A 23,661-nucleotide genomic window follows, 5' to 3' on the forward strand; every position below is an offset into this window, starting at 1 on the left:
GCAAACGAATTCATTTCTTACCTTTCTTTTGCATAGCTTGTTCCCATAGCAAAGAGGTTATTTCATCGACCCACACGTTCCTGACGGATGGATCGCTTGTCTCCAGTTTATATGACTTGAGGTTCCTTTTCTTGTACCAGATGCTGAATTTGTATAGATCTTGCTCCTTCGCCGTTATACCGAGGTCATCAACCGGGATATGGTCCTTATATATAAAGAACTCAACTGTCAATTGCTGAAACGATAAGTTAGAATAGTTTAGTATTAATACATAGAGAAATAATAATTGAAAGCATCAAATAATTTTTTTATAGATTTTTATTAGTATGTTGTAGAATATTTTGTATTAACATTGTTAAAAATAAAAAAGGACATATAAATAAATAATAGACTTAAAGCCTTAATAGGTGTACGTTAAAGAAGTTAGACTAAATACCATGAGGGCATGGGGTTGATTCCCATTGATACCCACTCCTAATACAGTCTTTCTGTGATTCATGATCAACTCATGATTCCTTAATACAATTTCAATAAAAATATTTTTTTTTCATAACACCACGATGCTTTACTATTATACTAAAAAGAATCATCGTTGTATCGTTTGAATGAAATTAAAGGAACGTTTGGTATTTAACACGTTAACAGGGTTTTTAACATAGCTGGCTGATATGTGACACTGGTAGATTGTGTCACTTGACAAAACAAAAAAAAATCAAGTTATCAGCTGCGAATAATTAAAAAATAATTAAAATACATACAACACAACGTATAAAACGCATGCGTGACGTCGTTTCCGTTTTCGCCGCACAAACTGTCCGCAAACCAATTAGCTACTCGGTCTTGGCAAGGACAAATATTATGGTAATACGAGTCATGGACAAGGTAATACCATTTGAAAGCATCGTTAGGCACGTATTTGTAAATATGCATTAGTATTGCAATATAGGATGTATAAGAGAAACTCATGTCAATACATACAATGTCAATTTGTTAGCATACTTAGGTACCTATGTCATTCCGTATGAAATGCTTACAATAACAGAGTCATTTGCTTAAATTTTTTATCTTGAATCAAAAAAGTATGATGAGTCAAGGTAACTGCCTACGCAATATTGATCAAATTATGAATACTAATAGGTAAACAAACACTAAAGAATTGACTTAAAATGACGATATTATTAATTAATTGGTTTTGTAAAGTCGCGAATTCAAATGACACGATTTCAGTTCACTATAGGACTTTTTATCAAGAAAATCATCACAGTTCGCGTGGAATACGGGATTTAAAAAACCAATTTTAAACTTAATACATTATTTATAAGAGACGTGATAGCCCAGTGGATATGACCTCATCCTTCAATTTCGGAAGGCGTAGGATCGAATCCGGTCCGGGGGATGCAACTCCAATTTTCAAGTTGTTGCATTTTAAGAAATTATAGGTAGGTATATTACGTGTCTCAAACGGTGAAGGACAACATCGTGAGGAAACCTGCATAGCTGAGAATTTTCTTAATTCTCTAGGTGTGTGAAGTCTGCCAATCCGCTTTGGGCCAGCGTGGTGGACTTAGGCCTAACCCCTCTATTCTCTAAAGATCCTGAGAGAGACACGTGCTCAACATTGAGCCGAATATGGGTAGTTAATGATGATGATGACATTATTTATAAACGAGCGAAACCGCGGGGCACAGCTCAATAATGGAATACTCGGAATTTCGTATCAAAGAGATTTCTATCTGAAAGATCAGTAATAAAACAGGATAACATATAGCCTGGATGTGTCTCCGTATGTTAGTACTTAAACAAATAGGTTAGGTACATATATAAGCTAGAAAAGCTAGTGGTACGCAATTTCTCTGTCTACGAAATCAGCTTCCGACGCCAGTGAGGCGCGTCCGCGTAATAAACTATTTTTGTAATATCTACTCAGTATCTTATTATACGGCACGTTAAATGGAAGTGCTTCCATAAAATGAATACTTTTGCTCTGAAAACTCCAAATCGATTCGCCTTGACATTTATAGAAATTGATTTTATAATTTGGTAATTCCGTTGGCGTTTCCTTGAAAAAATATAGCGATGCTAAACTATTATTTTCAAATGTTATGAAGGAGAAAAATCTGATCAAGTACAAATCAATACAGTTCGATTTTAAAAGTTATTTCTCTTTTTTTATCTAAACGGGTACATACCACAATAAAACGACGGTTTTTAATGTCGATCCATGCAACTGGGTCTAAATATCGACATTAAAAATCTCGTCGTTTTATCATGGCATGTACCCCTTTCAATAATATTCATAATGAACAACCACGAAATAAGTTTGAAATCATTAATGTAAAAAATGTCTTGGAATTTATGACACTCGTAATATAGTTATGAATTCATAACTAGGTATAAACTCTCTTAATTTTAGGACATAAGGACAAGGGAGGCTATTATTTTTAGGACCTTATTTAACAATTCATACATTCAACATAAAAGGTATCTACGAATACATATTGGTTTAAAAAGTTAATACACCCATGAACAGATCCCAAAACTGTATGTCTGTCTGTATAAATGTTTGTACGTACTTCTTCAAAAATAACTCATAAGCCAATGGATGTCGTTTTTACGGGTAGATAAAGAAAATAATATCCGTCGTAGGCGATCTCCAGTTACACAATATTATTTATATATTGAATAATTATACTTTTTTATGATATTATTTATGTGTGTTCATCCCCTTATCTCGGACCATTGAAGACCCAACTAGCTACCACAATAATATGCAAAATAAAATAACTTAATTTTTATTACAATTTGATAAGCAAATGAATCATAACAACATGATTCACGACTCAAACAATAAATAATTATTATAACAGTTATGGCGTTGTGGTTGACTCTGATATTATATTATCGTTAATCGAGTATTTTTATAACCTACGGCAGAGTTCACGTAATATTTACATAGTGATTTAATAAATTACCGTAATATTACGTTTATTTTAATATAACGTAACAGTCATTTTTAACATTTTAAAAAAGGACCAAGATAAGTTAAAATTGAGTATTTTTGAAAGTCATGAATTTTTATTTCAGGAATTTTTTTCCCTTTTTCCAGCATCAGAGGTTATTAAGACAAATCTAACGATATCTTAAGTTAATGTTAAATTACTAATTAGTCCCATAAATATGCTAGATCGCAATCTTATGAAGTACCAAATTGGTACTTTACAACAGAAAATAAATAGGTGTTTTTTCTGAGCCACAGACAGATACACAGTATGCGGTCAAACTCATAACAACCCTCTTATTATACCAGCCACACATCGTCGTTATCAACCCATATACGGCTCACTGCCGAGCTCGAGTCTCCTCTCAGAATGAGAGGGGTTAGGCCAATGACCACCACGCTGGCCCAATGCGGATTGGCAGACTTCACACATGCAGAGAATTAAGAAATTCTCTGGTGTGCAGGTTTCCTCACGATGTTTTCCTTCACCGTTTGAGACACGTGATATTTTAATTTCTTAAAATGCACACAACTGATAAGATGCGTGTCCCGGATTCGAACCCACACCCTCCGGAATCGGAGGCAGAGGTCATATCCACTGGACTATCACGGCCCCCGCCACACATACACTGACAATGTTGACACAACATAAATAATGGAAGCAGAACTGAATGGAGATACGGGTTATAAACTATTATAAGAGCGTACTGACCTTCCGATAAACTGCAGTGATGAGCACCAACTTGTCAAAGAGAAAGACCCGCATAAGTTGCCGGCGCCGGCGCGCGTTGTCCATTGCATAGAACTCATTTTGACGCAACAACCGACCCTGATTCAGTAGGTTGAGATACGGCTGCAAAGAGAAACGAACTCTGTGACGTAAATTCTAAATTGTTAACGAGATACATATTGGAATGAGGGCCTGCGATAACCAGACATCATTTTAGGATATATTTTTGACGTGACAACGTCTTATAATTCGATGAAATTGGCTGCACACTAGCAAAAAAATGATGTCTTGCGTCGTTCCCTCGCTCTAGGGTTGCCAACTTTTTTACAAGAAATAAAGTATAGTCTGGTCTATGAAGATTTTTAAACAGTATTCTAAAAACGAACATTTTATTTTGAAAAATACAACTATTCCATCAGTATTTTCTTATGACGTTGTCACGTTCAATTATCGTCAATTAAACGACTTTACAGACAGCCGATTTTTTCAAACTCATATTATGTTACTACCAGAATGTGGTATTACAACAGATATAAAATTACAACAAATGAATAAACAAATGTTAGAAATTTCACATATTTACATTTTCTTTGATACTAATATTTAACCCTGTTATAATAATATAATCCCTTAAATTACACAGCATTTAAATTTTTTAAGGCTGAAATGTTCCTTGCTGGTTTTGGAAGGTAGCAGGTTTCAAGGCTCGATCTTCAATTGTTCAAGTATAAAACGTATTTTTTTAATTTTTTCCTACAGGATATCGTAGATAATCATGTCTCCAATCGCCAGATCATTAGCTTCGTGGCAAATTTAAAAGTCGAAAAATACAAAGTATTCATAAAAAATCTTCAACGAGGTTTTTTGATGATTTTGTGCCGATGAAAGTATAAAAAATACGCTTTACATATAGACGGTTCAAGGTCTGGAGCCTTTTAGCCTACGAGTATATTCTACCTTCTAAAGCTACCACAGTCCAAACTCCATACTTGGCCTGTACCTAACTACCTATAGTACTCGTAAGAGCATAGGCTGACGGACTGGCCTGAACTACAGCTTGACAAATTTGTTCGTAACACTCCCGAAGTCCGCGCGGGCCGGGGGGCGTGTAGTGATGAATGAAAAACCCACGAATAATGAACCTCACTTCCCCGCACGCACATCATAAGAGTGTCATTAAAGAACTTGCCAAGCTATAAAAAGTGGTCTAGCTATCGCAGGCTCTCGGTCCATGAAACGTTCACAAAAAGCAGGTACATGTTAATAACATTTAAATAAATTAAAATATGCATCTTGTTTAAAAGATTTCTATTCGTTTGCATTAACTTTCATTGTTGGTATATGAGTTGTGGTGGAATCAAATAAAATATATCTTTGGAACTTTGAATGATTTATACTTTATTATTTTTATTAGTATTAAAATATTATTATGTTGCATTTTTGTTGTATAGTCTTGCTAAAGTTAGAAGATGACCGATTTTAATATTTTTATTAAGATGTTCTGTTGGCTTTCTCTCTCATAATTATATTTTTTTTAAAGAAATATCAACATAAATCGACATTTTAAGAATTCAAACTATCGTGAGTGTTATTCATATTAATTGATTATGAAACACGGCTAAAACTCACGTGATATTAGGTCGGAGTATGCCCGACTAGTTTCAAACCCATACGGGACCCTTAGTCATGAGCTGGTTCTTGCATCGCGTTTGGATTTGCGTTTCTGTTTGGATCGTGCCGCGATGCAAAAACCAGCTCATGACTAAGGGCGCCGTATGGGTTCGAAACTAGTCAGGCATACTACGACTTAATATCACGTGAGTTTTAGCCGTGTTTCATAATCAATTAATAAATCGACATTGGTAATTTTGTATGGACATTTCCACTTTGGAGATACGAAGTTCACCAGTAACATAAATATAAATGGACGTGGTAAGTAATGTTTAAATGGTAATATAAAAACTAGTTTTCTAGGTAAAGATAAAAATAAAACGTTCATTCATATCTCTATGTACACTGATTAAAACGTAGATAAAAAGAGATACGTTGTATGCATAGTATGTACCTTCATAATACATAGTTTATTCACTATGCTTGAAATTTAAAAAAAAAACATAAATGATAATGATTAGCACCCTATTAATGGCTTATTAATAACTAGAAGGTATAAAACTGGGATAAAATATAGCCTATGTTCATCAACTGGTCTATTCACTGATTGGGTATTTATTCAGTCTATTAAAATAAACATCAAATCAACTGAGAAATGTCATCTACCTTATGTATGACTAGCTGACGCCGCGCGGTTTCACCCGCGTGGTTCTCGTTCCCGTAAGAATATGGGGATAATATATAGCCTATAGCCTTCCTCGATAAATGGCCTATCTAACACTGAAAGAATTATTCAAATCGGACCAGTAGTTCCTGAGATTAGCGCGTTCAATCAAACAAACAAACTCTTCAGCTTTATAATATTAGTGCAGACATTCACGAAGGGTTGTCAGTAGGCACCGGATGACATTCGTTGCATATTTTTGTATTTGTCACTTAACATACGTGAATGAGTTAGCAGATATAGTTCAGGATTTTAAAACGCGCTGATGGTGAAAGAATTTTTCAAATCAATTCAGTAGTTTCAAAGCCTATTTAATTCGAACAAATCTTTCCTTTTTTTTTTCATTCTCTACAAGTTAGCCATTGACTACAATCTCAACTGATGGTAAGATGGAAGCGGGCTAACTTGTTAGGAGAAGGATGAAAATCCTCACCCCTTTAGGTTTCTACACGACATTGTACCGGAATGCTACATCGCTTGGCGGTACGTCTTTGCCGGTAGGGTCGTAACTAGCCACGGCCGAAGCCTCCCACCAGCGCGCATACCACTGCACTACGAAGGCCGATTCCTCTTTATAATATTAATATAGATAGATAATATTTAGTTACTTACAGGACAATCTGTAATATTTTCCAACGCCATGATTCCGTCGACCGCTGTTAGAACGCATTCAATCATCGTTTTCGCCAGCTTTAAACTTTCCAATGGTGTTTCGTCAGCATCAGATGACTCTCCGTTACTTCCACCCGTCTCGTCACTATCCACACTAAGTTTAGATATTCTTGAATCCGACTCACACCTTTCATTCTCATAATTTGTGTATGTCTTCACTAGGTCATCCAAAAACAATTTGTATCTCGGTATCCTTTGCACTGGTTCTAGCAAATAGCTTGAGAGATCTAACCGATCGCCTAATTCTAATTGTCGTTCCTGTAAGACAAATAACATATATTTAACCTCGTAATTACTCCCAAATTACTCCAGCCTTATCAAGATTATGGGTTCCGTAGACTACAATTAGTGTTAACAATAAACATACACGGCAGACAGGCTCGTGTCGCAACGCATCACTGTTGTAGATAATAAAGGAAGATAAGGAGAAGTTTCTTCATTACGAAACTGAGTCTGTCAAATGTTTACACTAAGCAGGTTATTTGATTAGAGTTTCTATATATATTTTGTTTTTATTCTTTACAAGTTAGCCCTCTACTACAATCTCATCTGATGGTAAGTGATGATGCAATCTAAGATGGAAGCGGGCTAACTTGTTAGGAGGAGAATGAAAATCTACAACCCTTTCGATTTCTACACGACATCCTACCGGAACGCTAAATCACTTGGCGGTACGTCTTTGTCGGTAGGGTGGTCATTAAGAAAACCTGAATCGAACCAGCCGGGGATTGAACCCAGAAACTCCGAATTGTAAATCCTCCACGCCAGCCTCTGCGTCACGGAGGCCGTCAATATTCTTATTCTAGAGTACAATTTCCATCCATAGTAGATTACATTTCTATCGATTGACATTGAGCTTGTGTGGCCTTTCACTAGCTTTAGTGGATTTGGGTCAAATGATATGTGATCGCGATCGAGGAGCAGGAAACTGGAGCAGAATTCCATCTGAATAAGTAGACTGAGAAGTTAGTTAGAATGGAAATAGAACGAGACAATATAAAAACTTTCTCTGCAAATCTTCGTAAGATAAAAATATTTGTGTTTAAGAAAACAAACTTCTACTTATTTTCGACTTATCTAAAGACTTTAAGTACTTATGTGTAGATGTGGTTTGTCATTTGTTCATGACTTATTTTAACGATTTAGCATGATCTGTGGTGCTACATTTTAGATCTGTCTAAGATAACGCAAGAAGAAATATTAAAAAATAGCATTTTCCATAGTAAAGGTAAGATATAGACAAACACAGAATGAAGAACATAAGACTTCAGATATTTACTAGATGATTTACAGACACAGAATTATTGTCTAAGAAAATATAACTTTACAAAACAAACATTTTGCGAAGCTACCAACACTTTAAATAAAGTGAAACTTAATTTTGAAGTACAAGAAAGCATAACATCTAAAATCGCACTCAGTGTGAGCAAATATAACGGTATGATGAGAGTACATAACATCGCTTTATCATACACCGTAACATCAGGAATGAGGAAATAATTGCGATCACGCGCCGTCGTGTTATAAGCGTATTTGTGGGATATTGGTAATGCCGACGGATATTTTCTCTAATGTTTCTGTATACGACGAGATTAGGGACTCGACAGCTACTAACATAAGTAACTTTGCTTTATCCGACCTTTAAAAATGGGGACACTTTATTCGATGTGTATGTATGTTTGCGATTACGAGAAATCCGATTTCGTTATTCAAATAATTGTATTCAATTAAACACCTGTGTTAAATACAGTGATTTTCCTAAAAACAAAATGTTATTTTAAAGAAAGTCTGCCGTGATTTCTTGTGATTTGAGCTCCTAGATACAAAAATCCATTTAATATTTTCAAAGATGAACGAGAGAGAAGAGATATATACCGAAATAAATAGGATGGTAGGTACAACAGAACAGGAAGTACTTAAGCAATGCTGGTACTCATGTAATTTACTAGGACATAGAGTAAATTAATATCTAAGTATACCTACGCTACCCGTACTAGTAAAGTCCTTCAAAATCCATTTAGCAGTTTTTGCGTAATCGATTAGCAAATATTGATGGTGATTGAAATAACATGCATTTTTTTAAAAATTAGGATTTATTTCTTTATAGATTATCTCTTTTATTCAGCCGTTTGTACAAGCTGCTGTGATCCGTCAATGCAGATTTGTTCTAAAGATAACTTTCCGTAAAACTTAGTAAGCGAAAAGATAAGTCTTCGAACAACAAGCTTCAAGATTAGGATCCAAACTTGTTTATCACTAAGAATGTAATTTACTGGACCGTGGCATACCGTGACTAACTATAATAACTTTTAAACATCCTTTACTCTAGAATGTTCTGGTTCTTTAAACAAAAAAGCAAATGAAATTCAAGCTTCAACAGCTAGATTAAAAAGTTGAGAGAGGTTCTAAAAGCCTAACTAGGATTTATTAAGTTGTAGGAAAAAGATTTACATATTGTCTTAAAGATACATTTTTTTCCCGATTGTGTAAATACCGCAGGGACTTCAGGTCCTTATGGAACCTCAGCGGCGTCACCGGTGGGTTTGAGCGAGTGCAGAAGCATCGCCTGATGGGGCCCGAAGGCAGAAGCAGAGTAGATGGGCGGAACGACTCTCTAAGGGCGTCTGCTCTCAGATCTCGGCTTAGAGGGCCGTTCGGGAAGAGTGTTTTGGCCTGGCATGGTCCGGGCGCCCCCGAGATCGTGAGTTAAAAAGCCACGTCTGTGTGACGTCAGATATCGGGGACCTCGTCTTTTTTAAAGATACAGGGAGCTAATATTTTCTTAACGACTTTGTTTACCATACAATTCTAAAACATTAAATATACGAAAGATTGTACATTTTCTTATATTGCGCATCAAACAAAGTTCTGCAATACAATATGTTTGACACGTTGTCCAGGATTATGTATTGAAAATATCACAAATATATTTGATGAGAGCTCCTAATAATAATCTGTTAAGTTTTTAAGTTAAACTTTTAAGTTTGCATACATTTTGGAAGTCAAGAATAATTTGCATAGCGCTAGGTACATACTCGTATTCCTGATAGATAGTTAAAATGTTGAGGAAATTATGTATACCGGGAACACATTCATGGGCGTCCGCTATTCGTGAATTACGTATCACAAATTGATAAGCTTGAAAAAATACTTGTTATAGGGATTTCCCTGGGACAGATACGAGCAGATAAGTACCGGATATATACGTTAATAATTGCCAGATTGGAGTGGCTAAATAAATGAGACATACATGATTTATTCTAGCAATATTATAAACGCGAAAATTTGTTATGATGAATAAGTTAGAAATAGTTTAGTTCAGTGTCTTGCAAAATAGGAACAAAATGAAGCATAATATTATAACAATGCAAAATATTTCACTTCTAAAATGGGCCTGGGCCTAAAAATATAAACTACTAGCGGACGCCCGCGACTTTGCCCGTTTTTCCGACAGTTTTTCAAAAATCGCAACCATGGATTTTTCTGGAATGAAAAGCAACCTATGGGTTAATCCAGAGTAAAATCTCTTTCCATTCCAAAGGGCGACCATTACGATGCCTTTTAATACATATATTTACATAACTACTACTAGATAGTTTCCTTTGGTACAACTTTAATAAATCACATAACATCAGGTGACATTGTCTAGCCTAATATTTATAGATAATAATTGGTAATATAAATACGTGCGAACTTGTAACTTACCTGGAAGAAATGTTTATGTTCATAGACTAGTCTTGTGGCTCTCTTATTATTTCTAGAGTACATTACGTACATGTTAAACCTTTGTTCCTGAAAAAAAGAAACATTTAATCAGAACAATTATGTCATCTTCTATGTAAAACACCGGTAATAATAATGGAAGGAAAACAATATTAGATAATCAATTTTCTAATACTGGTGAATATAAATCAGCAGTATTAACAAAAATAATGTCACTTAAAGTAATGAATTCTTCACATCATTACCACTTAGTATTACACTCTAACACTGAAGAAGAACAGTTTTAATTTAATAATAGGTAATATTTAGATAGTAATCATCAATCTTACTATTACCTATTATTAAATTAAAGTCCAAGTCAATCTTACTTCATTTTTATATTAATACAATTTAAAATAATTTATTTAATAAGCTATTTAATGGACAAAAGATTGTTAATATTGATATGGTCACTACAAGACGTTGTTGGGTTAGCTAATCTATACTCTATACTAAAATACATTAAGCTGAAGAGTTTGTTTGTTTGATTTATTAAACGCGCAAATCTCTGGAACTACTGATCCGATTTGAATAATTCTTTCAGTGTTAGATAGCCCATTTATCAAAGAAGGCTATAAGCTATATATTATCCCTGTATTCTTACAGGAACGGGAACGACGCGGGTGAAACCGCGCGGCGTCAGCTAGTTACGTAATAATTTGAGACAGAAGGTCTCGTAAGAACGGACTGAATAAAGTAACTGACTTAGTACTCGTATTACATAGATCTCACATCTTTTTTTACAGTAGAAGAACTAAGTTTCGAGATATTTTACAAGATTTGTGTTGACGAGACAAAGTTTCAAGGATTTTGAAAGTGTTTTTTAATAATTCACTACTTTTAATATTATTGATTTAATTAATCATCATTTCAACAAATAGAAACCACTATGCAACGTACGAGCTAATAAGTAGCGAACGGCATCTAGATAGTTTCTTTGAGAATTCTATTCGCTGCTAAGAAGAAAGGAACATTATTTTCATAATGGACGGAAAACAAAGCATGGAATCACGCACCACTTCGGACCGTGACACCAATTTTTAACGATCGCTATAATTGATTAAAACGCTCACTGGAATTTCTTACTTAAAATATGCAACCGGTGTTTCAAAGACTGTAACAAATTTTACACTAAATGATACATTCGTAGTATCTCTTTTAAATAATCATTATGACTTTTCTTCTATTAACTTTGAATGTAAAAAATAATAGAATATACTAAAATTATAATTTTAGTAGGGATCAAAATTTTGACCATGATATTGAGATATTTTGGTACTTTCATTTCACAAAAACATATCGAAGTGCCTGCGAAACCAGATACATACAGCCATGCCAGAAACGACAGCCTATACGCTCCTACCACAGGTAAATAGCAGCCTCAGACCAGACCAAAACGATCTCTCCCGAGAAACGAGCTTTCGTGAGGGGTAATGTTACATAACCAGGTTGGTACGACAATTTTAATCCTTAAAAACAAATATATTACATGACCTTCATAAAATGAATTATATCTGGCTCTCGCAGGCTGTCCTTCTATATTAAATGAAAGAAGAACAAATATTGTAATTTCATTGTACTTACAAATCGCCTAAAACATTGGCCAAGTTTTCTGAGATCGTTTTCGCAGTCCCTTAAAGCTGGTAGGAACTCTTCGGCATGGAAACGGCATATTCTTTCTATATTGGCAAAAATATCCGCTTTCATGCCTCTGAGCGTCGGAGGTATATCTTCCTTCGTCATCTCTGGAATGTAATCTTCTACGACGTGCCTCAATCGCTCCACGTAAACATTTTCTGTGTGAAGTAACTCGTTCACACGTTCTGTCATACGTCTGCGGGCAAAAAAAACATAATTCGGACACGTAGTTGTAACAAAGGTAAAAATAATTTTCATCGCAACGTTTCGACATCGAAATATAGAAACGAGTAGTGTGAACAAATCAGCATTGATATTATAACGAAACTGTACAGAACCGATTTTTGTGAAAATTCTTTGGTACAAATCTGGAAGTAAATAAACGAAAATAAATTGAAAATTCAGTACTTAAATGAAGAAATTACGAGCTACAAAAAATAATTGAACATAATGTCAGCTAAAAAATCGTGAACTGGCCAGAAATTCCTGATTTCAATGTAACACTAATATACATTTTATATGTATGACTTTTGTATATTTATACGTACGATTCATTAACATAAATGTAACCTTGGCACCGGCGTTGCTGTGTCTGTTCCAAATAAACAGGGTGACCTCAGCGAGCAATAGTTTGCATAAGTTTACGGAAGCTTTTCACTATTTGAATTGAATACTTTTGATATTTTCTTTGCTATCTTTTCATAACATACAATAAGAATACATAGTAAATTTTCTGATTTTTTTTTTTTAATTTTGATACATTACAATTTTTTTTTAATTTTACTAGCGGACGCCCGCGACTTTCACAAATCTCGCAGTAACCATGGAATAAAGTAGCCTATGTGTTAATCTAAAGTAGAATCTAGTTCCATTTTTTGGGTGAAAGAGTAAAAACCTCCACAAAAACTTATACAACATTTTTGCTATCACAGTATTGCTGTAGGGTTGGTCCTGTATAAAGTATATAAACTAAATTTCATGGTTTCGCGTTAAATAGATTTGGAGTTATTAAGTAAAAAAAAGTCGAATTCGAAACGAATTCTATAGGATCATTATAAATAATAAGATTTTAAATAATGACTCTACAAAATATCTGATTTTATGTTTGTTTGTCCATTATTGCATTGCTACACAATTCATCCGATTACGATAAAAATTGAATGTATTCTAAATTCTGTACGTTAGGCGGAAATCTTTAAATATACATGCAAATAATTCCGCTTGACCTTAGTACTTTTGGCTCTGCTTATATTTTGTGGAATTCTTAAAACTATTCTTATTATAAATCTTTTGATCACCTTCAAAAAATAATCTAACAAAAACACCATCTTGTCATAAAGCTAGACTGTTAAACAACAACTCTCAAAGATAAACGAAATGCGATCTTTTTTCCATTCATTTTATCGATTTCCCATTTAGATACTGCCTAATAATCTAAAAATAACTAATCAACATCAAACTGTCACTGATACAGGCCTATTTATAGGCGAAGGCTAAAAATAAATTTATATTTTTCATTGTTATTACTTGAATATGAAAATAGCGGACGCCCGTGACTTTGTCCGCGAAAAAATATTTGTAAGGGGGTGAAAATCAAGCATTTTTAAATATTTAATACTAGTCCGCTAGTATTTTAAATTATATAATACTAGCGGACGATCGCGACTTTTTTAAATCCCGTGCGAACCATGGAGTTTTTCGGGATGAAAAGTAGCCTATGTATTAATCCAGAGTAAAATCTGTTTCCATTTCAAATTTTAGCCAAATCGCTTCTGTAACCGCAGCGCAAAGGAGGAACATACACACTTACACATAAAGTTTTAAAATTCAATTCAATTTTCATGTGTGATTCAATTACATTTTAAAATTATATAACTAAAAAATTGAAATTTTTCATTTAATTTTTTCACACCTAGTATAATCCCATTATAATGTGAATTAACTAGGTATGAAAAAATTATACCTAATATGAAGTCTCCAGAAAAACCCATGGTATAGCCGCGGTATTTGTGAAAACCTGAATTCGACGCGGACGAACTCACAGTCGTTTTTTTTTTATTTAAAACTGACTTTCAAAGTTGTTGAAATGACATTCTCATACGATAATATCATTGTAGTATATCGCATGAGAATGTCATTTCAACAACTCGTATGTATCGTATGAGAATGGTTCTATAACTGTCGCGATTTAAATTTTTGTGTTAATGCCAGCATTTTGCGAAACTATAAATGTATGTGTGTAAGTATAATCAGTGTACATGTTATATTTATTATTTCACAAAGAATTCACTTATGTGAAACTTACAGGCTTCATTTCAGTTTGAGCGTACAAGAATAGTAAAAATAAATGAAGCACTGAAGTGATTGCAGCACTGATTTTCAGTGCTGCAATCACTTCAGTTCAGCAATAATTTATTTATTGAAACTCATCCTAGATACACTAGACTAGACGGTTCGTACTTGTAGCAAATAATTCAATTATTACGAAGCACGTGACTAAACTAAGAATAATCTTGTTAATCTTTGTCCATACATAGGTGCTACATAATGCCACGGACAAACTATGTACAACAGCGTGTATGTAATATGTGCACGATAATTTTATAGCAGGTACATACCTTGTACTTATTGCATTTTTCTAGTTGAAACATGATAGGTTGTGAAGCATGAAACTTAGTGGAAGTCATACATAAAAAGATCAAAGCCTGAGATGTGGACATCCCATAGGTCATCATCACCATCATCAACAAAGTATTTGGCTCACTGCTGATCTCGAGTCTCCTCTCAGAGAGGTTTTAGGCCAATAGTCCACCACGCTGGCCCATTGCGGATTGGCAGACTTCACACTCATAGAGAATTAAGAAAATTCTCAAGTATGAAGGATCCCTCACGATGTTTTTCTTTCACCATTTAAGACACGTTTCTAGTTAAAACATGATAGGTAGGTTGTGAAGCATGAATACTAGTGTAGATGTAATTAACCTTTATAAATATAAATGTTAAACAAACAAAGAAGGAAATATTTCATATTTATACAAGTTATTTGATTTTTTTATCGTTTAGCTTCTTCCAAAAAATCGTTTAGTTTTAAACATTTGCGGTTTGAACTTTTCTTTACGCTTTTCTATACTAATATTATAAAGTTCGTTTTATTTGGTTGAACGTTCTAATCTCAGAAACTACTGGTTCTATGTGGAACCCATTAATTGAGGAAAACCATAGGATATGTTTAATATTTGGTTATAAACGCGATAATTTTACCCGCGTGATTTGTGAGTTATCGATCGGTTGATGGACTTATAATGATAAATAAAGCATGATGATTTTAAAACAGCAGCAGATGATTTTAGCAGAACCTGCCTTCCGATCCGGTAGTAGAGTTTCTCCAAATAGTCTAACTACCCTATTAATTGGGCTTCGGTAGTTACTACTAGAAATAAACGAATTTTGAGTTGTATGTTCGTTATCAACCCATATTCCGCTCACTGCTGAGTTTGAGTCACTTCTCAGATTGGGAGGGGTTAGGCCAATAGTCCACCACGCTGGCCCAATGCGGATTGACAGACTTTACACGCAGAGAATTAAGAAAGTTTTCTGGTATGCAGGTTTCCTTAGGATGTTTTCCTTCACCGTTTGAGACATGTGATATTTAATTTCTTAGAATGCACACAATTGAAAATTTGGAGGTGCATGCCTCGGACCGGATTCGAACCCACATCCTCCGAAATCGGAGGCAGAGGTCATATCCACTGGGCTATCACGAAACTAAGTTGTATGTATCAGTAAATATTTATTTATCCCGCACTAAGAATAATTTCTAAAATCAGTTTTAAATATAATACGATAACTCGCTGCTTATATCCTCCGGCAAGTAACGACCTTGTATCAATAACTACTTCACTCGAAGCGATAATATAAAACGAGTTCTTGCCGCAGTCTAATGATTAAATGTAATGTAAAACTTTGCAAATATTGTGTCACAACTTTTTCGTTACAGATCAAACAAACTTTATTAGAAAGAAGGAAAATTAGTGTATTGGACACACACACACTATAAAAAGAAGATAACAAACAAAAGATGATGTGTGTGGTACCAAAATGCCACTCACTCCACCACTCAGCATGTGCTAGGCTGGTGATGGATCCACCAACGCAGCGCTTGTTTTCCGTGGAGCTCACTCCACCACTCAGCATGTGCTAGGCTGGTGATGGATCCACCAGCGCAGCGCTTGTTTTCCGTGGAGCCAAGTGGTGATGTAGGCGGAAACAACAAGAAGAAGATATTAAAAAAGTGTTGCTAAATAATGATTAATAATAAGTGACATACTGAATTAATAATTATATTATTAATGTAAGTTTGTCTACAATAGTAATTTACTATTGATTAGCAGACGCCCGCGTACCCTTCCTTATGAAACCCTTCTTTATAAGCAATGCAATGTTTTAAAAACATTGCAAATATTCGACAGGTTTTATGATCGGCTATTTTACTAAAATCACAAAAAAAAAAAATTTATAAGATACTTGTAGTTAAAACTTTTCTTGATCGATTCTTTCGATGAATTAATTCAATTACGACCTGAAATACCCTTAAATAAAATGTAGCTCCGAATAATTTTCTAGAAAATCTTCCTGAATGGGTTTCGTTGCTAGCACGAGTAGCTACTGAAGCGAAATTATCATTTAATCTTTATTAAAATATGTATTCAGTATGATTGAGTATGGTAGGCCCAACCCAAATTATCTGAATTGGTGAAACGGATAGCTTCGAATATTTTTATAGCATGTACGCGAAGTGATAATAAAGCAGCGGCATTGTTATGAATGGGAAACAAAAGCAGCTTTTCACTCACAATAAAATATGATTATCCCCGAGCATCTGCCGAATATGCAATAATTAATGTCCGAAAGTTTCAGTGCTGTAATGAACTGTAACAATAATAATTATTGATGTGAGCTATATTCGAGTGGGGATTTTATAAACAGTGTGTGGCATTTTTTTTTTTTTTTTTTCTTTACAAGTTAGCCCTTAACTACAATCTCACCTGATGGTAAGTGATGATGCAATCTAAGATGGAAGCGGGCTAACTTGTTAGGAGGAGGATGAAAATCCAAACCCCTTTCGGTTTCTACACGGCATCGTACCGGAACGCTAAATCGCTTGGCGGTACGTCTTTGCCGGTAGGGTGGTAACTAGCCACAGCCGAAGCCCCCCACCAGCCAGACCTGGACAAATTAAGAAAATCTCAATCTGTCCAACCGGGGATCGAACCCAGGACCTCCGTCTTGTAAATCCACCGCGCATACCACTGCGCCACGGAGGTTGTCAAAACGTCAGGTGGCTTTTGAATATTTTGAAAATATTTTACAATACTTAGTGCATGATTATATTAATCAACTCGACTGTTTTACCGACAAAGATCTGAGGGTAGAGGGTAGGTTAGGGTAGGGTTTTTATTTTTTTCTTCAGGGTAGGGTAGAGGTAGAGTAGGAGTAGGGCTAGGGTGAGGTAAGTGTAAGGTGGGAGTAGGGTAGAGATATGGTATGGGTATGTAAGAAGTTCAGATAAGTCAAAGCGAAGCTTGACCGGGTCAGTTTGTTTAATATAGAAGCTGCTAAAGCAACCGTTCTTGGAAGCTTAGACTGAAAGAGGAAGGAAAGAAATATATTGTATATAGAAAATAATATTTTTAATAATGAATAATCAAAAAAGATGAATGCCGTAAAATACCTGATAATAAGAGGTTAACCGGAAAATCCAATCTAAAGCAAATATTATATTCTATTCACAATTCAAAACAAACATTACGCATACCACATACGTGTAGATACAACGGCATTATCAACGTCACGCTAGTATTTATAAACTTAGTTTGTAACTTTCGTACGTATTATGGTTAAAAATAGTTCATTCGTATTTTCATTGGTCACATAAAATTAACGGGCAACGATGGAAAGTTCATTTCAGATTTTCGTAGAAACCCGATGTATTTTTAACCAATTTCAATATACCAGGTTATGAATATCATAGCTTTTGAATATATTTTTACCTCTTAAAGTAGAGACGCACGGTAGTACGTCAGCCAAACAGAGAGAACGGCGGACAAGCGACAGAGGTATCTTTACACGAACCATTTTTTTTTTATCGTTTACAAGTTAGCCCTTGACTACAATCTCACCTGATGGTAAGTGGTAGTCTTAGATGGAAGCGGGCTAACTTGTAAGGAGGAGGATGAAAATCCACACCCCTTCCGGTTTCCATACGGCATCGTAACGGAACGCTAAATCGCTTGGCGGTACGTCTTTGACGGCAGGGTGGTAACTAGCCACGGCCGAAGCCTTCCACCAGCCAAAATCATTTGATGCCACTTTTGTCTACTTTATAATTTTCAAAAGTAATCTCATCACCACCACCACAATTTCAGCTTACAAATTAACAGTACGAGTACTACACCATAGATGAGTTCCCTAATGATAAAGGTGCTTGGAGGCCATTGGTTCAGCTTCTAACTTCACACAGAAAGTAAAACTATAAGAAATTGTAATGTAGTTATCAATTGTAAATTATAATATCTTCTTGAAGAAGGAATAAGTCTCTTGCCGGCTCTTCTCAATAGAACCTGCCTTCCGAACCGGTGGTAGAATCTTTACAAATAGTCAACTGACGTTTCAAAAGTGTACAAACACTTGAAATAAACTATTTTAGTAGTTTCGATGGAGCGTTGGCATGTCAGTCTGTCATTTCCCTCCCTTTAGATCCCCTAACGTCCATACTGTATGCCTGTACTCGTACGAGTACGAGTTACACAATAAAACCAAGCAGCCCTCTAATAAATATGTTTAACTTTTGACATACTCGTACTCGTATTTACCTATTTCATTATATATATTTGCGAAGATCTTAATTCTAATAAGTACCTATAATCGCATAATTACACGAGTATCTACGAGTGGTATTATTTAGATTTCTATGAGTGGCTACATTCGCAATACCTTGGTATATTGTTTACATTATAATAAAATTGTTTACCGAATACTGAAACGCAAGGAACTATACTAAAGCCAAACTCGATGCGGAATGTTTATCAACATACATATTAGGGTATAAATCGCCAGTTATTTTAAAAATAACAATAATTTAACTAGTTTATCATTAATGATAATAATTAGAAAGAGCACCGATTCGAAAAATTTTTTTAACAATAAAAAGCTAGGTTATATTTTACCCCTTTTTTAGCACGGGAATGATCACGGAAATTAAGCGCGTAAGTCCGCGTTTCAGTCTCAGGTTTCCAATTCTGATCAAAAACTTTTTGACCGTATCGGAATTCTTTGTGTTTATTAATAAATCACACGGTTTATTTTTCTTATTATATAGAAAAAATTTATATTTAAGGCATTAGTAATTAGTAATAAAATATTACACTAATGGCTATACTTAAACTCTAATTGGAATTTCTTAACAATCCTTTATCACTTGTCTATTATTATCATATCTAATTACTGCTCGTTTGACAGAATACTAGATCATTATGATGTTATACAATAAACAAATGAGCTACAGTTTGGGTTCATAATGTCTATATTATTATCTATTTAGTTCAATAATTCCTGAAGCTACATCAACTTATCAGTTATGACCTAACCATCGTAACGGTTTTGATTAAAATGCTAAATGTAATGATTTTACATCAACAAAAAATAGGAACAGAGCAAGGTTAGCATTCATTCTAGTCATACTTGTCAAAAATGTGTTTGTCAAAAGTTCAAGTAAAAAACAAACGAAAATGATTTTTTATCTTTTGCCTATATTAGGATTTCCTATCTTGCATTTGCCCTGAATTTGGAAAAATACTACATTTGTCCATTATTTTTAAAGTGTAGAGTATTCTGATATCACTGTTCTAATCTAACTGATAGTAAAGTACTGTCATAGGTATAAATTACAAATACCTACTTGCCTCGAAACATATGAATAAACACCAAGGTGAAACGCCGTCGTATAGCTCGAACTCGGAGGCAACCACGGTCATGAACATACTCATATAGTATTGTGTGAAATAACCACCTATCAGCTCTTTGGCATCTTTTATAAATATCTTCCATGTGGAACTACTAACACCAGAAATAATGAAGCCATTTTAGGTTATGTTAATTAGTTATAATGGGAGGTAGATAGATATTATCGTTATAAGAAATTTACGGTATCATTCTTTCATTGATTTTATAAAATATGTGACTCAAATAAAGACGCATTTATCATCACTCTAGTGGTAAAACGATAATTTAACATTATCAGATATGCCACGACAAAGCCTTGACGGTATCGCAAATATTTCTTGTGATATCAAGAATAAAAGCCAAATGACCTCACCTTCTATATTTCTCCTTTTTCGATTCCACCGGCATCAATACCGGTTCTATGGACTTTGTAACACACCACTCGTTCACTGCGCTGACAGTGAGGAATTCTGTATCCGGCGCATGGCACACCTCTGAACCGAATTCATCTGATGATACTGTGATGCTATCATACTTCTGATATGGTACCATATCCAAAGATGAAATGGATTTTATGCTAACATTGTCAAAATTACACTGTTCCTCAGACGCACTAGATAAGTTGTCATCACTTTCATATTCATTCATTAATGTATCCGTCGATTGATCTGTCGATAGGGCGTCAGCTCTGCCATCGTCGTTGACAATATACTCTTCGCTTTCTTTTAATTTATGACTATCATTTGAATCATCGCTACTACTTTCACTTGATAATGATATTATTACTCTACTTTTTTTGTCCTTTGTGTCTATTTCATTATCAGATGTCTCTGACAGTTTCAGTCTAAGTAGTTTTTCTAGGTCACTTTGCTTAACACCGTAAGACCAATGTGCTTCACCTACACGACCTTGACTTCCTATTGACGATTTCCTTCGTATAACAGGCGGTTGTCGACTACGTCGTAATACTACAGGTGAAGAGGAAGGTGTGGCGAATGAATAGCGTCTTTCAACTGTCGCGGTTTCCTCTGGCACTGAACATTTACTATCTACGGAAGAAGCATCGTTAAAAGGCTCTGGTGGAGGTGGGGCTGGTCTGTGAGGCTTTAAAGAGGCCGATTTCCTATCCGACATAAAACCTGACGAGCTCGACTCATAACTTATTTCCGAAACATTTGATAATATGGAGTTCACTGACACATTTGAATTCCTATCATGAGTTTTAGGCACTGGGGACAAATGTTGGAAATGGATATGAATGGGATTGACGATACTCGTCAGACTCCCCAACGTTGGATCTTTAGATCTCTCTAGGGATTCACTAGAACCTCCGAGGTTGATACCTGTCCTTTCGAAACGTTGAATCATTTGTTTGACACTTCTTTTGTCTTTTCTGAACTCGACTTCGTCGTCATCGGAGACGTGTCCCGAGGAGGACTCGTCAATGAAACGCGTTCTGACATCCTCTCGAGACATAGTGACGTACGGGTGTTCAGGTATTGCACAAGCACGAGAAAATCCGAGGCAACGTACACATATCACCGCGCGAAGTGGCTGCGCATTCTCGGCGCGCGCTCGAGTTGACAACCGACCGCGACTGGCGGCTTCGGCGTGACGGCCGGCGCCCGCGCCCCTTGCACTGCCCGCGGCTACGTCACTAATTATACGTTTAGGTGCTAAGCCCATTCGCACAAGAGTTTTTTTAACGGACGTTGAAAAGGCGTTCAAATATAGTGCAAAGTTAAATGAAGGTCTATTTCCAACGCCCAAAACTGAAAATGCAACACTGCTTGAAAAAAAGCGTCGTATTTTAGAAACACTGTCGTCTGAAAATATACTGGGGAACGCATTTACTGAATTTAAACACTTTTTTAACGTCCGTTAAAAAACCTCTCGTGCGAATGCTATATTAGGTGTAAGTTTATACGTATACATCTAACACGTTTTTCTAAGTCGCCCAATTACTGATTGTTATGAATTTTGCATGTACTTTAGTAATGATAAGCGGACATTTTGATATGCATTTATACAATTAGAGTACCCGGTTGCCTTGATGATAAGTAGGTATCTTTTTGGGTAAGTAAAATTAATTTACAGTTAGGTACACTTTTTGTGATATTATAGTAGGTATCAAAGCTTCATCAGAATGACTTAATATGTAAGTCAAATTAGTTTTAGGCAGTAATAAATTGTACAAGATTGTACCTATAATAAGAAATAAAGAACAGATTGTACATTAACCACAGACGCCACTAAGTGCACATGTCTGTGATGAGTTTATTGACATGAACTTCAAGTAGAACTCGTCTATTTGAACCAGTCATTTAAGTTACAGATGCATTTAAACGACATAATCTTAATCAATTTTTCAACATCTGATCAAACCTACAAAATACAAATAGGTAGGTTTGTGTTTGGTTTGGTGTTAACCAAAATCAATTAAACGGGCTAGTATTTTCATCATCATACTATTTTCAGAATCATTAAATTTAATAAAGGCGATAACATAATCTTCTATACTATTTAATAATACTAACGTGTGTGACGTAGGGGGTAGGTGATCTCTGGATATAGGTACTGAACCGATTTTGAAAATTCTTTTAGATTTTGAGTTCTGTGAGTGGCTACAACTTCGGCAGTAGCAATGAAAAGTGGTAAAAATGGGAAAATAAAGGGGAATTGCCGATCCCCGGCCCTTACCGCCCGGCAACTTCATCATTATCAACCCATATTCGACTCACTGCTGAGCTCGAGTCTCCTCTCAGAATGAGAGGGGTTAGGCCAATAGTCCACGCTGGCCCAATGCGGATTGGCAGACTTCACATACACAGAGAATTGAGAAAATTATCTGATGTGCAGGTTTCCTCACGATGTTTTCCTTAACCGTTTGAGACACGTGATATTTAATTTCTTAAAATGCACACAACCGAAAAGTTGGAGGTGCATGCCCCGGACCGGATTCGAACCTACGCCCTCCGGAATCGGAGGCAGAGGTCATGTCCACTGGGCTATCACGCCTCGTTACTTACTTATATCTAAAAAATCTTGATAATTCTACTTTAATAATGAAATCATTACTTTATTTAAAAAATGTTTGCTACAACGTTTTATGACATTTTGAATTCATCTTTAATTTGTCCACAACAAGACAAGCTAAGATCTTTTTCTATACATCTTGAGTATTACGATATTTTTTGAAAACTTATGATTGGTTTTTGTTCGTTTTCTTGTTGGTTAATATTGCTGGTAACAGAAAAAAATAATTCAAAAAAAATATAGTACAGCTTCAAATGTTATTTTATACACACACTATGTTATTTTATACATTACTTCATACACAATTAAATTTTAATTGTACTGAAAACTATAAAAGGTACTAACAAAAAAGATATTTACTACTCGCGTACCAACATGGCAACTTGCCAGACAGTTTAGATTTAGAAGTTTTTACAAAAATAATGATTAGGTACTGGATGACTCTGTATTTAATGATTTTAATGAGTCCGAATCACAGAGCAGTCTGAG

General features: G+C 35.2%; 1 protein-coding gene across 1 annotated transcript in view; it reads right to left on the reverse strand.

Annotated features, from left to right (window-relative positions):
• The window catches only part of LOC112056797 (uncharacterized), a 35,627-nt gene extending 13,874 nt beyond the window's left edge, over positions 1–21,753 (reverse strand). The window contains exons 1-6 of the mRNA XM_024097289.2: positions 20,510–21,753; positions 12,082–12,331; positions 10,441–10,527; positions 6,676–6,993; positions 3,711–3,851; positions 22–235 (exon numbers count right to left, since the gene is read on the reverse strand). Of these exons, the coding sequence (XP_023953057.1) occupies positions 22–235; positions 3,711–3,851; positions 6,676–6,993; positions 10,441–10,527; positions 12,082–12,331; positions 20,510–21,612 (2,113 nt within the window). The 5' untranslated portion in view covers positions 21,613–21,753. The remainder of the gene's footprint in view (positions 1–21; positions 236–3,710; positions 3,852–6,675; positions 6,994–10,440; positions 10,528–12,081; positions 12,332–20,509) is intronic.
• Between the last annotated feature and the right edge of the window lie 1,908 nt (positions 21,754–23,661).

The sequence above is a fragment of the Bicyclus anynana genome, chromosome 3 (genome assembly GCF_947172395.1).
Source record: "Bicyclus anynana chromosome 3, ilBicAnyn1.1, whole genome shotgun sequence".
In the NCBI taxonomy this organism is placed as follows: domain Eukaryota; kingdom Metazoa; phylum Arthropoda; class Insecta; order Lepidoptera; family Nymphalidae; genus Bicyclus; species Bicyclus anynana.